Source organism: Phoca vitulina, unplaced genomic scaffold, assembly GCF_004348235.1.
Source record: "Phoca vitulina isolate PV1807 unplaced genomic scaffold, GSC_HSeal_1.0 scaffold35, whole genome shotgun sequence".
Lineage (NCBI taxonomy): Eukaryota > Metazoa > Chordata > Mammalia > Carnivora > Phocidae > Phoca > Phoca vitulina.
This window is the reverse complement of record NW_022589738.1, coordinates 1,568,097-1,585,480: the sequence shown is the minus strand read 5'-3', so window position 1 is coordinate 1,585,480 and position 17,384 is coordinate 1,568,097. Positions and strand designations below refer to the sequence as shown.

At 40.9% G+C, this 17,384-nt stretch overlaps 1 protein-coding gene across 1 annotated transcript; it reads right to left on the bottom strand.

Moving 5' to 3' along the window:
• Positions 1 to 13,434: 13,434 nt before the first annotated feature.
• LOC116645985 (melanoma-associated antigen B10-like) lies at positions 13,435 to 14,481 on the bottom strand. Its single transcript, XM_032426476.1, is given in 1 exon segment — positions 13,435 to 14,481. A coding segment is annotated over 1 exon segment (1,047 nt).
• Positions 14,482 to 17,384: the final 2,903 nt, after the last annotated feature.

The following is a 17,384-nucleotide window of genomic DNA, read 5'->3' as shown; positions in this document are numbered from 1 at the left end:
TGACTTGATTATTTGGTTTTTGGGTGTTGAGTTTGAGAAGTTCTTTATAAATCTTGGATACCAGCCCTTTATCTGTAATGTCATTTGCAAATATCTTCTCCCATTCCGTGGGTTGCCTCTAAGTTTTGTTGAGTGTTTCCTTTGCTGTGCAGAAGCTTTTTATCTTGATGAAGTCCCATAAGTTCATTTTTGCTTTTGTTTCCCTTGTCTTTGGAGAAGTGTCTTGAAAGAAGTTGCTGTGGCCGATGTCGAAGAGGTTACTGCCTAAGTTCTCCTCTAGGATTTGGATGGATTCCTGTCTCACATTGAGGTCTTCCATCCATTTAGAGTTTATCTTTGAGAATACATATTCTTCTTAACCTCAAATGTGACATTCACCAAGATAGAACACATTTTCATCCATATCTTCATCCATAAAACACTACTAAACAAACCTTAACAAATTTAAAAGAATATAAATTAAAATATGGTCTCAGGTGATGACAGAATTAGATTAGAAATCAATAACAGAAAGATAGGCAGAAAGTTCCCAAATATTTGCAAATTTAAACAACATACTTCTAGATAACCCATGAGTCAAAGAAATCTCGAAAGAAATTTAAAAATATTTTGAAATAGGGCGCCTGGGTGGCTCAGATGGTTAAGCGTCTGCCTTCGGCTCAGGTCATGATCCCAGGGTCCTGGGATCGAGTCCCACATCGGGCTCCCTGCTCCTTGGGAATCTGCTTCTCCCTCTGCCTCTCTGTCTCTCTCTCTGTCTCTCATGAATAAATAAATAAAATCTTAAAAAAAATATTTTGAAATAAATGGCAATACAAATTACCAAAATTTGTAGATTGCTACTAAATGAAGGCTTAGAGAGAAATGTAGAGGATTAAATGCATATATTAGAAAAAAAGAGAAAGATCTAAAATAAAAAACCTAAGTTTCCCCCTCAGGAAACTAGAGAAAGAAGAGAAAATTAAACCTAAAATGAGCAGAAGAAAGGGAATAATTTAAAAAGTAGACCATAAATAAATGATATTTAAAACAGGAAAACAACAGAGAAAATCATTACAATCCTCAATGACATCAGTAAAATTGGTAAGTCTCTAGCCAGAATAACCAAGAAAGAGAAAAGAGAAGATATAAACTACCAGTATCAGAGATGAAAGAGGAGTCACTACTATTGATTCCAGATACATTGAAAGGATAAAAACGGAATAGTATGAAGAACTCTTTTTTTTAAAGATTTTATTTATTTATTTGAGAGCAAGAGAGAGAGTGCGTGCACAAGTGGGGGGAAGAGGCAGAGGGAGGAGCAAAAACTCCCCACTGAGTGTGGAACCCTATGCAGGCTGGATCCCAGGACGCTGAGATGGTGACCTGAGCCAAAGTCAGAAGCTTAACCAGCTGAGCCACCCAGGCACCCCTGAACAACTCTATCTGTACAAATTTAGGAACAGATAAAATGGATCAATTCCTTGAATGTCACAAACTACCTAAACTCATTTAAGTTGAAACAGATAATGTGAAGAGCCCTGTATCTATTAAAGATATTCAATTAATAGTTTAAAACTTTCAAAAAAAAAAGAATCACTAGGCCCAAATTCATTGATGAATTACATCAAACATTTAAGGGTAAAATAATACAAATAATCAGTAAGCTTTTCCAGGAAACAGAAGAAGAGAGAAAGAAGCCTTCCCAATTCATTTTTATGAGGTTAACATCATTCTAAGCCCAAAGCCAGATAAATACATTACTAGAAAACTACAGACAAATATTTCTCATGAACGTTGACAGGGAAAAATCCTTAACAGAATAATAATTAAAAGCATCCGGCAGTATGTAAAAAGAATAATACATCATAACCAAGTGGGGCTCATTTCCAAAATTTAAGCCTAATTCAACATTTGTAAGTCAATTAGTGTATTTCATCATATAACAGACTGAATAAGAAAATACATGTAATCATATCAGTAGATGTAGAAAAATAATTTGAAAATTTTTATACCCATTTATTATTAAAAAAATTTTTTTAACTAGGATTAGAAAGGAACTTCCTTAGATAAAGGGTATATAGAAAACCTATAGCTAACATTGTACCCAACGATCAGACAGTGAATTCTTTCATCCTAAGATTGGAAATGAAACAAGGATGTCTCCTCATTAATCCTATTCAGTATCATAATGCAAGTCATATTTAGTACAAGACAAGCATTAACAAATAAATAAAATAAAAATTTGAATTTTTGTGGAGGAAATGATTATGTCAAAAATCTCAAAAAATCTACAAAGAAGACCTCCTGGAACTAATAACCAAGTATAATTGCTTTACTATATACCAGCAATAAACAATTGAAATTAGAAATTTTAAAAGGCAAAAACATTTACAGTTGCACAAAAAATGAAATGCTTAGATAAATCTAACAAAATATATACCAGGTCCATTTGCAGAAAACTATAAAACACTTATCAAACAGGATCTAAATAAATGGAGAAATTATTCCCTGTTCATGAACTGGTAGACTCACTATTATTAAGATGTCAATTATTTCCAATTTGGACTATAGATTTAATGCAATCCCAATCAAAATCTCAGCAACTTTTTTTCTCACGAACTTTTTGTAGATATCAACAAACTGACTCTAACGTTTATATGGAGTGGCAAAGGTCCTAGAATAGCCAACACAATATTGAAAAAGAACAAAGTTTGAAGATTCACACTACCCTATTTCAAGGCTCAATATAAATCTATAGTAATCAAGACAGCATAGTGTTGGTGAAAAAATAGACAAATAGATCATTGGAATGAAGAATTCAGAGCCTCAAAATAGACCCACACAAATATAGTCAACTGACTTTTGACAATGTTACAAAGGCAAATAAATGAAAAAGAATAATATTTTTTTTTTTGCCAAATAGTGCTAGAACAATTGGACATCTATATGGGGAGAAAATGAACTTAGATACTAAGACACAAACCTCACACCTTACATAAAAACTAACTCAAAATAGGTTATAGGGGCACCTGGGTAGCTCAGTCGTTAAGCGTCTGCCTTCGGCTCAGGTCATGATCTCAGGGTCCTGGGATCGAGCCCCACATCGGGCTCCCTGCTCAGCGGGAAGCCTGCTTCTCCCTCTCCCACTCCCCCTGCTTGTGTTCCCTCTCTAGCTGTGTCTCTTTCTGTCAAATAAATAAATAAAATCTTAAAAAAAACAAAAACAAAAACAAAATAGGTTATAAGTCTAAATGTAAAATGCAAAACTATGCAACTTCTAGACGAAAACACATGCAACTTCTAGATGAAAATCTGACTTTGGGTGTGATAATGAGTTTTAGACACAGTGCCAAAATCACAATCGATAAAAGAAAAATGATAGGTTGGACTTTATTGGAAAGTTTTGCTCTGTGAAAAACACTCTTAAGCGAATGAAAAAACAAGCTGTGAATATTTGTATATCACATGTCTAATAAATGACTTGTGTACAAAGAACTCTTAAACTAAACAATAATAAAACAAGCAACCAGTAGTGGTTTGAATGGTGTTTCTAAAAAGATATATCCGTTTCCTAGTCTCTGGAACCTGTGAATGTGGTATTATTTGGAAAAAGTCTTTGCAAATGTAATTAAGGATCTCAGTATGTGATCAACCTGCATTTATCTTTCTCAGGGAGAACTGAGACAAAACCATTCAGAGAGAAAGGCCACGTGAAGACAGGTGTGGAGGCAGAGATTGAAGCTATGCATTTACAAGCCAAGGAACACCAAGAATTGCTGGATAGCTACGGGGAGGTAGGAGAAAGGCATGGAATGTATTCTCCCTCAGAGCCTCTAGAAGGAACCAACCCTTCTGACAGCTTGATTTCAGACTCTGGCCTCCATAACTGTGAGGAAATAAATGTCTTTTCTCACAAGCCACCCAGTTTTATTACAGTTGCCCTAAGAAAATAATACACAACCCTATTTCTAAACTGGGGAAAAGATCTGAACAAAAATATATCAAGGAATATATAGAGATAGCAAACAAGCATATGAAAGGGTGCACAACATAATTTGGCATTAAGGAAATGCAGGGTAAAACAGCAAGTACACACCTATTAGAAAGGCTCAAATATCAATTACTAGCAAGGATGCGATTGGATCTCTCACATATTGATGTTGAGAATGGAAAATGGTGCAGCCATTTTGGAAACAGTTTAGCAGTTTTTTTTATAAAGATAAACATAGTCTTGGGGCTCCTGGGTGGCGCAGTCAGTTAAGGGTCAGACTCTTGGTTTCAGCTCAGGTCATGATCTCGAGGCCCTGAAATCCAGCACCAGGTTGGGCTCCCGCACTTAGCGTGGACTCTGCTTGAGATTCTCTCTCCCTCTCCCTTTGCCCCTCCTGCTCATGTGCACATGCACACTCTCTCTCTCTAAAATAAATAAACAAATCTTTTAAAAAAGGTAAATGTAGTTTAATTATATGATCCAGAAATTGCCCTCCTAGTTGTTTCTCCAACTGATTTAAAAACATCTCAACACAAATAACTGCACATAAATGCTTACAGCAGCATTATTAATAATCACCAAAAACCAAGCCGTCTTTGATATGTGAATGAATAAATAATCTGTGGCATATACATATAGTGGAATACTATTCAGCAGTAAAAAGTAATAAATTATCAATTAATGAGATAACATGGATGAATCTTAAATGCATGTTGCTAAGCAAAAGAAGCCAGTCCACAGATATTACATACTGTTTGATTCCATTTATATGATATTATGAAAAAGATAAAACTAAAGAGACAAAAACAGATCAGTAGTTTCTAGGGTTTTCTTTGCAGGAGGGAGAGAGTGGTTGAAAAATTGAAACACAGGGGATTTTTTAGGATGGTGAAACTATCCTGTATGATATTCTAATGATGAATGTGTGACACCTTTCATTTTTCAAATCTCATAGACTGTTAGAGCACAAAGAGTGAACCTTAATGTATGCAAATAAAAATCAGTTAAGAGATCTAGGTATCCCAGGATGGAATGCAGACTGTAACCAAATAATTCTAGTGGTATTACAAATGTGTGAAGTAATATCAATGAAGAGGATGGGGGAAGAGAGGTGCTGACGTAAGTAACTTTGAAAATGAGTGGATGATGTATGACTAGAGAAAAAGGAACTGTATATAGATACTGTATTCCAGTTAATAAAGTTCTTTCTCAGAAAGGTATGGGTTAATAATCTAAAATCAATAAACTTGTATACTGGGATTAAATAAATAAGTATATGAATGGTGGATAGTTGGAGCCAATTTTCTCGGAGGTAAGCAAAGGGGGAAGCCTAGAATGAATCATGTGATACTAGATTAGAGTTTGGAGACATCAGTATGACTCATGTTTAGCTTAATATAGGTACAGATGGACAAATATAGAAATAATTATAAATATATGTGCATACATGGGCTAGTATACAGACATTTTCCAAGCTCTATCTTCTGAGAGGGCTTAGAAGCAATAAAATTCTAGTAGTAATGGAATAATTTGAACAGGAAAATAAATAACCTAATACTGGCTTATGACCTAAGTATAAAATAAATATCCATGAATCCATGCTGCTATAAATAAGTGACTGAATGAATAAATAAATCTGGGATAATAGACAAATTGTATGTATAGAATAATTCCAAAAATTTATGTAGCTACTCTACCCTCAAGGAGATAGAGCACAACTCCCCACTCCTTAAGTGTAGGCTGAGCACCGTGACTTTTTTTCCGAAGAGTACTGTATTGAAAGTAAGGGGAAAGAGTAACTTTACAGTAGAAAAACTTGACAAATACCACCTGGGTAGCTGATCAAGGTGATATCATCAGTTAAGTCATGTTTATGGTATGTGCCCTTGATAGAATGTAATGAAAATAGTACCTTACTCATGAGGCCTTCCTTCCAAGAAGCCATAGTGACAGTCTACTCTTGAGAAAAACATCAAACACATCCCAGTTGAGGGACAGTACAAAATACCTTCCCAAAACTGTCAAGGTCATAAAAAATAAGGAAAGTGACAATCTGTCACCGCCTAAAGGAGCCTAGGAGAAATGATGACTAAATGCAATGTGGTATTATGGATAGGATCTTGGGCCGAAAAAAGACATTAGGGAAAAAATAAAAGAAATCTGAATGAAGTATGGACTTCAGTTGATAATAATGTATAGAGATATTGGTTCATTAGTTGTGACAAATGTATCATATTAATGTAAGAGATTAACAATGGGGGAGAGTGAGCACTAGGCATAAAGGAACTCTGTACTATCTTTGCAACTTTTCTATAAATAGAAAACTATTTTAATTTTAATAGAATTCACTCGGAGTTCTTGTGTTTACTTCTATTAGGGCCTGGGCCTCTTCCCTCTGCTGGCTTGAGGTCAATACTCTGGTCTAAAACTCTCAGCAGCCAGAAACCCACAGGGAGAATTTAGAGGTGCTAAATCAGGTGGTCCCTCCCTGGGTCTACCAGGGCTGAAAGCAGAGTTGGTACTCTGTGGGATACCCTTCAAATCTGGGGTGGGTGGTCCCCTCAAACATCACTCAGGGTCTTTACCTTACCTCCTGGCAGGGCCTGAGCTTCTCCTCCATCTGCTGACCTGACTCCTCTGCACTCAGAACAAAGCCTTCACTATTCTGAGACATCAGAGGCAGAGAGGTGAAGGGAAGCCAATTCCTGAGATCCCTGTATATGGCCTGTCAGGGCTGACAGCAAGGGGTGGGGCTCTAAGCTGGTCCCTCTGTTTTGCAGAAGAAAATATCCTCAGTCCTCATTCAGATTTCTAAACTTGACTCCTAGACAGACCTGGGACTCCCTTTTCTGCTGAACCAAGTTGGCTAGCCTTAGATGAAAGCCAAATCCCCACCCCCCTATGTTTCCACCCCTAACCCCAATCTCAGGAGGGTGCAGTGAAGCAGTGCCTGTGCTTAACAACTATAACCAGTGTTCCCAAGGCAGACAGCAGAGTCAAGGCTCTGTGTGGGGCAGTCTGTTCTCTGGTGGGCATTTCCTCCAGACTTTCCTCCTGCTTCTCACCTTTACTTCTGTTCAGGCCTGGGATCCTTCTCTCTCATGGCCTGAAATTGACACTCTGGTCCAATAACATCACCTTTCATTGAAAGGTAATAATATTTACTACAGATTATGTGAAAATGTTGAGAATAGCTGATACAGAATTTAATATTTTTAATTCAGTTGAGCCAGAGTTATTACAGTAATAAAGAGCTTTAAACACTACATATCACCATCAACTCCAGTCAATTTAACAAGGAACTGCATCTCCATCCCTTCTATAAAACATTTACACACCTGGGTTCAGCCCTCTACCCCAGAAAGTATATGGTGGCATATTGCTATGCAGGAAACAAGGGAGGCAGTCTAAGTTGGCTTAGCATCTAGATCATTTTTTAATGATCTAGCCTCAACTTCAGTGCAGGAAGGGTGCTGTACGCAGGAGAAGAAATAGCCTTCTCCATCAGGCATCAGGACAGCTCTTAGCCCTGGTATACTGGAAAGGATGCACGGAACCATGAAAGTAAGGAAGAGGTATAGGCTTCCCAAAATTCATTAATATTATCAGTGGGTGATGAATGGGAGCTAGCTATAGCATGACAGCAGGCAGGAGGGATTCTAAGGCAGGGAGGGGTATCAGGTATGCCTCTTGTTCTTTCATCCAAAAGATCTGCCCACTCAGATTGCTGTGCAACTTTAGGCTGGTAATAATGATTCATAGATATTCCAAGCCTTTTCCTGGAAGTTGTCCAGGACTCTCCAAGATTCCACATGCTTTCTCTTTCTGGTCCCCTTTCCATAATATGCTGAGCTGTAAATTCACAACCTGGACTGCCAGCCTGCCCTGGGCTATCTGGGTTTTGTTTAGTATGTGGTCTCTCTCATGGGCTCCAGAAATTTCTTTACCCTTCAGACCTCCTGATACTCCTCACTAGCTGACAGCATCCTTTCTAGACAATTTTCTGAGACCTAGTCATTCTGACCAAATCCTTGCTTCTTATAATTAATGGAAAAAATCTTATTGACAGAATTTTAAAACACTTACCCACAGATATCCCAGTACTCAAGATACCTTACAAAAAAAAAAAAAAATCGTGCTTGCTATGGATGGGGAATTAATTAACAAAGAATTATTTTTTGAAATACATAATTGGAAAACATGGAAATTCCAAATAAAATAACAGTGAGAATATATTTTGACACAAAAGATTGATCAGCATTTAAAATTGATTAGAATGCCTGTGAGAGTTTAGGATATTTACATGCATTAATATGTGAGAATATAAATTGGTACAGAATTATTGAAACAGAGTATTAGCAATACTCATAAAAATTTGCAGTTATCACACGAAGTACTTCCACTTTAACCTAATGTTCACTTCTTTGTCTTTCCTATAAGAAAACATCCACATTTGCCCAATAATTTGTATTTAATAATGTTGATATCAGTTTTATTAGTTACAGCAACAAATGGAAAACAACTTATGTGTCCATCAGGAGGAGACTGATTAAATTAATTATGGCATACCATATGTACACCATTATCCAAGTACATTAAAAAAACCCTCACATTGTATTTTTCTAGTACATCTATGTAAGAAAAAGCCCAGACTATATTTTAAAATAATATATACAACATTTTAAAATTGTGGTTACTTCTGAGGAGAGCTGAATTTTGGAAGATGAAGTAAGGATTGGACTTACTGATTTATCTATATTTTTAGAATTTCTTTAGCATCAAGAGTATGTGCACTATTTTGTAATTAGTATATTTAAGAAAGGCTAACAATAAAAAAAGTAGCTGCGTGTTACTCAGATGAAGTAACTGCTAATGAATGTAATGGAAGAAGCTTGAAATCTGAATGACTTAACACTACGAAAGTTTACTTCTCATACACATAAGGCCTGTTGGGTTGGCAGGATCTTTCCTGTCTGGTGACCCAGGGATAGAGTCTGCTTACACGGTGTGGATCAACATCTCAACACAGGATCTCCTTGATTCTGCTGAATGGGGCAGAAAGCATAGAAGTGGCATAATGACTCTCAAATGCCTTGGTCTGCAGATGACAACCATTGTTTCTGTTCATATTTCGGTGGCAAGGGTAGTCACAAAACCTTTTCTAATACAAGTGCATTTGACAATATAGTATATCCCATGAGCCCAGGAAGAAGAGCAAGACAGGATGTGGAAGAGCACTTACAGTGTCTCTATAAACAGTTACAGAGTAGGTCATCAGTAGAGTACAACACTTAGAATTTGTATGACAAAAGCCCTCTTCATTCTTGGAGAAGTTTCCCAGAAGGCCAAAATTGCCTTGCAACACTCCACATCTTTCTAAGTGCCTACTATGTGACAGGTGTTCAAATACAGGATCACACCATTTTTCTAAAGGACACTGGAAATCTCAGCAGGGAGGAATCATCCTTCTTCACTCTATAGCACCTTCCTGCCCTGACATTTTCAATAACCTCTACAGTCTCAATACACTGAGAATTTTCTTCTTCCTTTTGCTGCATGGTCAAAATCACAACTTTTGAGTTTCTGCTATACACCACTTGATGAACATGACTGAACACTTGTACAGGCGTCTTTGGGCACACTGAAAACCAGGATTTTTCCCTGCAGCAGATACAGACAAGAGTCAGGAAAATGATGGCCAGTTAGTTTTTCTTTTCTTATCAAAGCTGGCATGTCTGCTGGGGAGACATTTCCACCTTGGTGATAGACTGAATAAATTGCTCCATGAAGATACCCCTACCCTTATCCCTGAAACCTATGAATTTGTTTTTACACTTTGTAGATGTAGTGAGGTTATGAAAACAACTTTAAAATAAGGAGATTACACTGCATTATCAGAGTGGGCCCAATTTAATGACATGAGCCCTTATAAGCAGAGAACTTTCTCTGGCTGGATGCAGCAGAGTTGGGGGGGGGGGCAGTTAGAGAGATTCCAAAGGTGAGAAGGATACAATGTTTTATTGCTGACTCAAAGTAGATGGGCTCAGGACTGGAGAGAGGCCTGGAGGAACACTGTCAGCTCCAGCTGACAGTCAGCAAAACAAAACAAAACAAAACAAAAACCAAAAGAAAGAAAACAGGGCCTCAGTATTATTACCACAAAGAACTGGACCTGCCAACAACCTGAATGATCTTGGAAGGAGATTCTTCCCAGAAATCATGATGAGAGGCCTGCCTCTCTGAAAGCTTGACTCGGGGCTGCAAAAATCCAAGCACAGAATCTTGCAAAGCCTTCCCAGCCTTCATACGTACAGAAATATAGATAATAACTACTGTGATAATAAACATGTGCTGTTGTAAACCAGTAAATTTGTGGTAATTTGTTACAGCAGCCATAGAAAACTACTATAACTTCTGAAAAACTACAGGGTCTGTTAACATTCAGTCTGTGTTGATGGTTGCTACACAGTGATATCCCGTCCTTTCTCATCTACCATGTAGGAGGGAGGCTTTGGTTTTTGACCACACAGTTAAGCTCACTCATCAGTGTGTGGATTTAGTGGCCGGTCTCAAATAATTCATCAGCTTTAATTCTCCTTTATTTATAATTTTATCTTCTTCCTACTACCTCCTCTCTAACTTCATGAATATATATTTTCTCCAGGATATTATAGCCACTATATTCTGTGTGTCAGATTAGAGTCTACCTATCAGCAGATTTGGTTAAAAAAACAAAACAAAACAAAACAGACTTCTGTGAATGTGGTGGAGGTATCCAGGGTGGGGGGTGGAGGTGAGGAGGTGTCTAAACCTGTCAGAATTACACAGAAGGGCAATTGCTGTCAGAGGGGGGCCAGGGGGAGGGATGGGAGCTGCAGGGAGTTGCAATGTTCTAAGTCAGGGGAGGGCGGGGGATAGTGGCTCTCTGTGCCACCAGGGGCAGGGGCAGCCTCCAGAGGAGGACACACAGGGGAGCTGGCCAATGGGCCAGGTCCCAGTTTGGTCATGAGGGCCGCTGGGGAAGTCCCAGGGGAGGGAGCTGTCATGCAGGAAAGTGCCAGGACTGCGCACAAGTGCTGGGACCAGGGCAGCGCCAGCTCTCAAGGGACCCTGGGGCGAGGGGCAGGAGGATCCTAGGAAAATGAACCCAAGGACAATCCCCAACTTGTCCTTGATTTTCATTTACACCTTCCTTCTTTAGGCCTGCATTTAGTACTTCAGCCACAGGGTCCTTCTTTCATTGCTTGAGAGCCATCATGGAATAGTGAGAAGAGAAAGTAATTAAGAGACATGAGTTTGACGTCATGCTGGGAGGAGTGAAACAGTGTGGGCTCCAGAGGAATTCAGGCCAGGAATTCTCAGGCCTGTCTTTTCTGAAACATGTGAAGTCATGAAAATTTCAGAGATATGTGTGCTTCAGGTTTCTCATCTGCAAAATAAGCTTGATGTAGTCAGCTTGCTCTCTGGCTCAATGAAACCTTGTGAAGTCAAACTGTTGGAATGTTAAGTAATTTATGTAAGGTACCTGGTACAGTGAATGGCTTTTTTGGATCTTTGATAATTAGCAGTTATTAGTGTTAAAATTCTGACATCAAATACTACCAAGTTCCTATCTTAGAATTTTAAAATATATTTTTATCCTGGAGATGTCAGAGAATATCCATAGCAATACATAGCTCTAGTCCATAGCACACCAAATCAGCCAAAATACTTACTACTGAGTAAAAGTAAGTTTCCTGCTAAGGAACATTTTGAGGATTTTTATTGTGAGTTGGGATAATCTTCCCCAGCTGGGTGCATAGAACATTCATAGAAAATGTGTGAAGGACTGCCTGGTTCACTCCCATCAAAACATCTCTCTCTTGCTTTGAGTTTGCCAATTTACACTCAAGATAACCTAATATAAATATCCTATTAACAGAGTGAGCTCTCTTTGACAGTGCAAGTCAAAGATTGCCAGCCAAGTGGCTTCTGAGCATCACAGGTTAAGGCATTATTAATTACTCTTATTTCTCAGAGACTCCCTGGAGACAATGTACATAAAATACCTAGTTTGTGCACTGTGTTCACCTGCACTAAGCAAGAGCACAGGGCACCTTTCATTTCTGCCCCATTTCTGGTTAATTCACGGTCTTAAAAAGTAATTGTTAGAAATAGCTTTCCATTCCAAACTTTATTTTTTTTTAAGATTTTATTTATTGGAGAGAGAGCGTGAGGGAGAGAGAGAGAGAAAGAGCAGAGGGTAGAGGAGCAAAGGAAGAGGGAGAAGCAGGCTCCCTGCTGAGCAGGGAACCCGATGTGGGGATCGATCCCAGGATCCTGGGATCATAACTTGAGCCACAAAGGCAGACACTTAACTGACTGAGCCACCCAGGCGCCCCCATTCCAGGCTTTAGCCTCTTAACTCTGGACACAGCTTCTGAGGGTCTGGCCCCCGCACACGACTCCCACAGCCTCATCTGATCCACCACCCAGCTTCAGGTAAAACTGACTCACACCAAACGACTTGCAGTTTCCCAAGGCCTCAGACTCACTGGCCTCAGGGCGCTTACACTTGACTTCTCACATCTGGATCCTCCCATGTCCTCTCCTTCTTTTGACTTGTTCTTAGGTCTTAGGGTGTATCCCATCCTCTTTCCTACTTGACAGCTGTTTCTACACTCTAAAATTCTATGGGCACAGTGGGCAGGTCTTGTTTATCCTGACACTCCCAGTACTAGCAGGAAGCCTCCCAAAGAGCAGATGCTGAAGGAATGTCTGCGAAATAAATGAGACAGTGTGCAAGAGGTCTAATTTATTATGCTATAATTAATTCTACATTCTTAAATAATCTATATGTATATGTATACAGGCAATATCATTTAGTTTTAAAATAAAGGGGAAAAGAAAATGCAATATTTAGCCATCTTTTACTTTTTTCTCTATTTCTTGACTCCAAGTATTTTACTGCTGAATTCTTTTACATTTCCAAGGAAATGACTAATCCACTGACATGTTATCATGTTCCAAATCAGTAAATAAGATTAGGAATTTCCCAATTTGGATTACAAAATAGCTATTTCTTACTCCTAAATCTCATATACAGCACAAATTTGAAAATGTCATTCATAAACTTGGATTTTTGAAGCTAATAAACCTTCTATCAAAAGGAAAAACAATTAAAAATTAACATATATAATAGGAACATAAACGTGTTATACACTGTTGTCTCTACCCCACCCTGACCTTCCACTAATGAGATCATGGACTTTTTAAACTAATAAACTTTCTATCAAAAGGGTTTTTCCTTCTGAAAAATTTCAAATTTTGAAAATGAAAAATTCATCTAGGTTAACACATAGAATAGGAACATAAACATGTTATACACTCTGTTGTCTCTACCCCACCCTGACCTTCCACTAATGAGAACATGGATTTTTTTTTTTTTTAACAACAAAATGAAGAATCTGCCTCAGACTTTACTAGGGGTGGGAGGAGCTGCTAGCCATGGCCCTGGAACGTGCACTGGCCATGGCCCTGGAGCGTGCACTGGCCTTGGCAGCAATAAGAGCCCTGGCTGCAGCTCTGGCTTGGGCTCGCTCTTCCTCATCCCTCAAAGCCTCTTCATAATAGAATGGGAAGGCAGTGGGGACGGTATCATGGATCTTGGCCAAAAATTCAAGAACTCTCATCTTGCTGGTCTCAGCATGGGCTCTGGGACCCCACAGGAACTCATAGCGTGGAGGATCACTGTTGACCACCTGCCTGTACTCCAGGTAATTTTCTTTCACCAAATCTCTGGTGATGAGCTTCCTGGGCTCTCCATAGATGAAGTGCATCCTTCCAGGGTATAACCCCATCATATTCAGCACTTCCCAGACTTGCTCCTCAGTGGCACAGTTGCCCTTTGTGAAGATCACTCCCAGGACAGTCATCAGCAGACCCGTCTCAGGCACATTACTATCACTACTCAGCTTCCCATCATAGCTTGGTTCCAGTTTGTTGACTAGCACATAGATGTGCCTATTGGGATCCACTTCCTTTATGTCAAGGCCAAAGACCAGCTCCAAGTGCTCAGAGGCTTTCCCGAGGATCACGTGGAAGTAATTCCTGTAGATCTGAATTACATTTCTCAGCATACCTGCCTTGGTAATGGGCTCTTTCGTTTGATATTTGTACAGCAGGTAGTACACCAATATAAACACCTTCTCCCCTAGAGGGCTTCTATTGAAGGGCTCAGTGGCTGTTGGGTTCTGGGAGGATCTTGGCATTTCCTGTACTTCATTGGTGCCTTCATTTGATCTCCTGTATGACACGGCTGCCATACTGGTGGTGAATGTGGCTGTCCGAGGACCCTGGGGATTGCAAATGATTCAGCAGGTGAGCTCTAAGGAAATGTCCTCAAAATGAGGGGAGGAAGAGGAGTGCAATTGAGCAGTGGTTTGAATACTTACCAGATCCTGTGACCCTTCTCTGGCCTGGCGACGTTTCTCACGGGCCCGGAGCTTACTCTTCTGACCCCGAGGCATGATGACTCTGTTCAGGTGCGGCAGAGATGTGGACAGGTGAACCAGTGACCTGGAGGAAAGAGGATAAGATGGTGTGTGTCCCTTCATAGGGGGATGCCGCCTTGGCTTTATTGATGGCTATCTCTGTAGGTTTTCCTGTGTGCACTGCTCAAGGAATCCACAATGTTCATGTTCTCTTCTCAGCCTGTGAAAGTAACTAGAGTTCACCTTAAACTGCTACCTGCCAGATCTGCCTGGGGCTTTCTGGGGTGACAGCAAGGCCTAGAATATTCAGGCTCTATGGTGCCCCTCTGGGGTGAGTGTGTTTCTCTCACTTCACTTTCAGGGCTGTCATCTTGGCTTCTGGCAGCTTCCGGGATCCCTTTACTGTTTTCATGCTGACCTCATTTCAATATTTCATCTCCCTTTGATTCCAGAGGAGAAATTGAGGGAGACTTCAACTGACCATATCTTCCCAAGGATGACAATAAGGGAAGAGCTCAGAAGGACTCTCCCCATCCTGGGATAATTAGGTCCTTACTCCTCACTCAGGGTCCTCACCTCATCTTCTGGTAGGGCTTGGTACTCTTCCCTCTCCTGGTGTGAGACTTATCTTTTTAAGACAAGGCCCTTATATTTTAAAAAATTACTGAGGAGGTCATTAGGGAGCCCTTACCCTGATATATCTGTCTGATACCCTGAGGGCTTACAGCATGGTTAGTACTCTGTGCAGGCCTGCTTTGATATGAAGTCAGTGGTTTTCTCAGAACTTAGTCAAGGTCTTTCTCATTACTCTTGTTAGAACCTGTAACTCCTCTATCTGCTGGTCTAAGGCTGATGCTCCAGTCCAATGCCCTCACCTCTCTAAGTTCTCACAAGGAGAATTCAATGGATGCTTCATCTGGCAATTCCTGCCCAGGACCTGTCAGAAATCTGTGGGACCCCTGACCTTTTGCGGTAGGGGGTCCTCTCAAACTTCACTCACGGTTTTTACACCACCTCCTGGCAGGACCTAGAAGTAGTTCTTCTGATAACCTAAAGCAGCCCCTCTCACATGAAGCCATTCACTTTTTTGAAATGCCAGATTTTAGAATTCAGGATGTTTTGCATCCAACCACTTTCACCTTGGCCCTCCCTGGGCTGAAAGCAGTGTCAGGACTCTGTGAAAACCCATCTTTTGGGGGTGGGAGGTCACTCGGACCTCACTCAGAGTCCTCACCTTTACTTATGTTAGGACCTCGGACTTTTCTACCCATTGACCTGAGGCCAGAAACCTTGGCCCAGTGCCATCTCCTTTTTGAATCTACAAAGGAAGAATTTAGAAGGTACTACATCAGGTGTTCCTTGCCCCAGGCCCACTGTTGCTGATGGCAGGGCCCGATTCTGTGAAGCCCACTCTCACTGGATACTGGGTATCCTCATACCTCACAAAGGTCCTTATCTTACCTCCTGACAGAGTCTGGGTCTTCTTCCTCTAACTTACACTGTCCCCTAAGCACCAATTCTTTCACTTCCCTGAGACACCAGAGGCAGAATTCTGGGTATATTATATCCAGCCACTCCCATCAGGGGTCTCCCAGGCCTCACAGTAGGGGCCCGGGTTTTGATTAGCCTTTCTCATCTTGCGGATGGTTCCCTCAGACGTTAGGGTGCTCAACTTAACTGCTGGAAGGGCCAATGCCAACCCTTGGTCTGATACCATCTACTCTCTGTCCACAAAGGGGGAATTCAAAGGACACTACATCAGGTAATCCTTGTCCAGGGCCTACCAGGATTCTGTCACCCCCCCCCTCTTCTGGTGTGTGTGTGCCCGGGCCCGTGCCTGGGCATGCGTGTTCCCCGGGCACGGCATGAGGGACGGGGGGGTGTACCGTCAAGTCTCATTCAGGGTCTTTACCCTAACTCCAGACAGGGCCTGTAACTCTTCCCGAGAATTCTGCTCGCCTGACGCCACCAGCCGGATCAATACTTTTACTTCTCTGAGAAGTCAGAGACGGAAGTTGGGGGATCTACTTCCGGTCATTCCCATATGGTGCTGAGGGCAGGGGTGTGGCTCTTGGAGGTGAGGGGTGGAGTCTGTTTTGTGGGGGTGGAGGACCCGGCAAAACTCACATAGAGGTCTTTCATTGACTCCTGGGAGGTCTGGGACTCGAACATCTCCTGATTTGAGTCAGCCAGCCTTAAGCCGAGACTTTGTCCTCAGACATCCCACCCTCCAACCCTCCATTCCCGGTTGCCAGAGGGTGAAGTGAAGGAGTGCCTGGACCTGTCAGTCAGTCATGGGCTTAGAAGTGATGATAGGAGGGACAGGTCTGTGTAGGTCCATTCTGTTATGGGAGGAGTGGTTCCCAAAGAACTCCCTCAGAGTCTTCACTTTTAGTTCTTAGGGTCTGGGACCCTTCCCTGTATTGGCCTGAAGATGATGATATAAAATTTTCTGTAGATTGTGTGATAATTTTGGGATGGTTATTCCAGAATCCTGTTTTTAATCTTTTTTATTAAATATTTTTAAAATTTCAGTTCAATCGAATTGGGGTTATAGCAATAATGGAGTTTTGGACTTCACATATACCCATCATTCCCAGCTTAACAAAGAAGTGTACCATCTCCATGAGTAGCTTTCTGTCCACCTTGTAAACGTTTGCATTGTGGGCCCACCCCCCACTCCAGTCAGTATCTGGTAGCAACATAGACCACCAAACACAGCCAGAGTACATCTGCCCTCTGGTGTGCAAAGAAGTCAGGAACCATGGGAGGTAATCAGAGCTGGGGATAACACCTGGGTTGTTTTTCAAGGCATGTCTACACTCAGCCCTTTATTCCCAGGGCCACTGGGGTAATTAGCCTCAATGAACTCCCCCTCTAGTTTTCCCTCCTTGCCGCTGCACACCCCCTTCCAGCACTCATTGGTAATACTTGCCCTA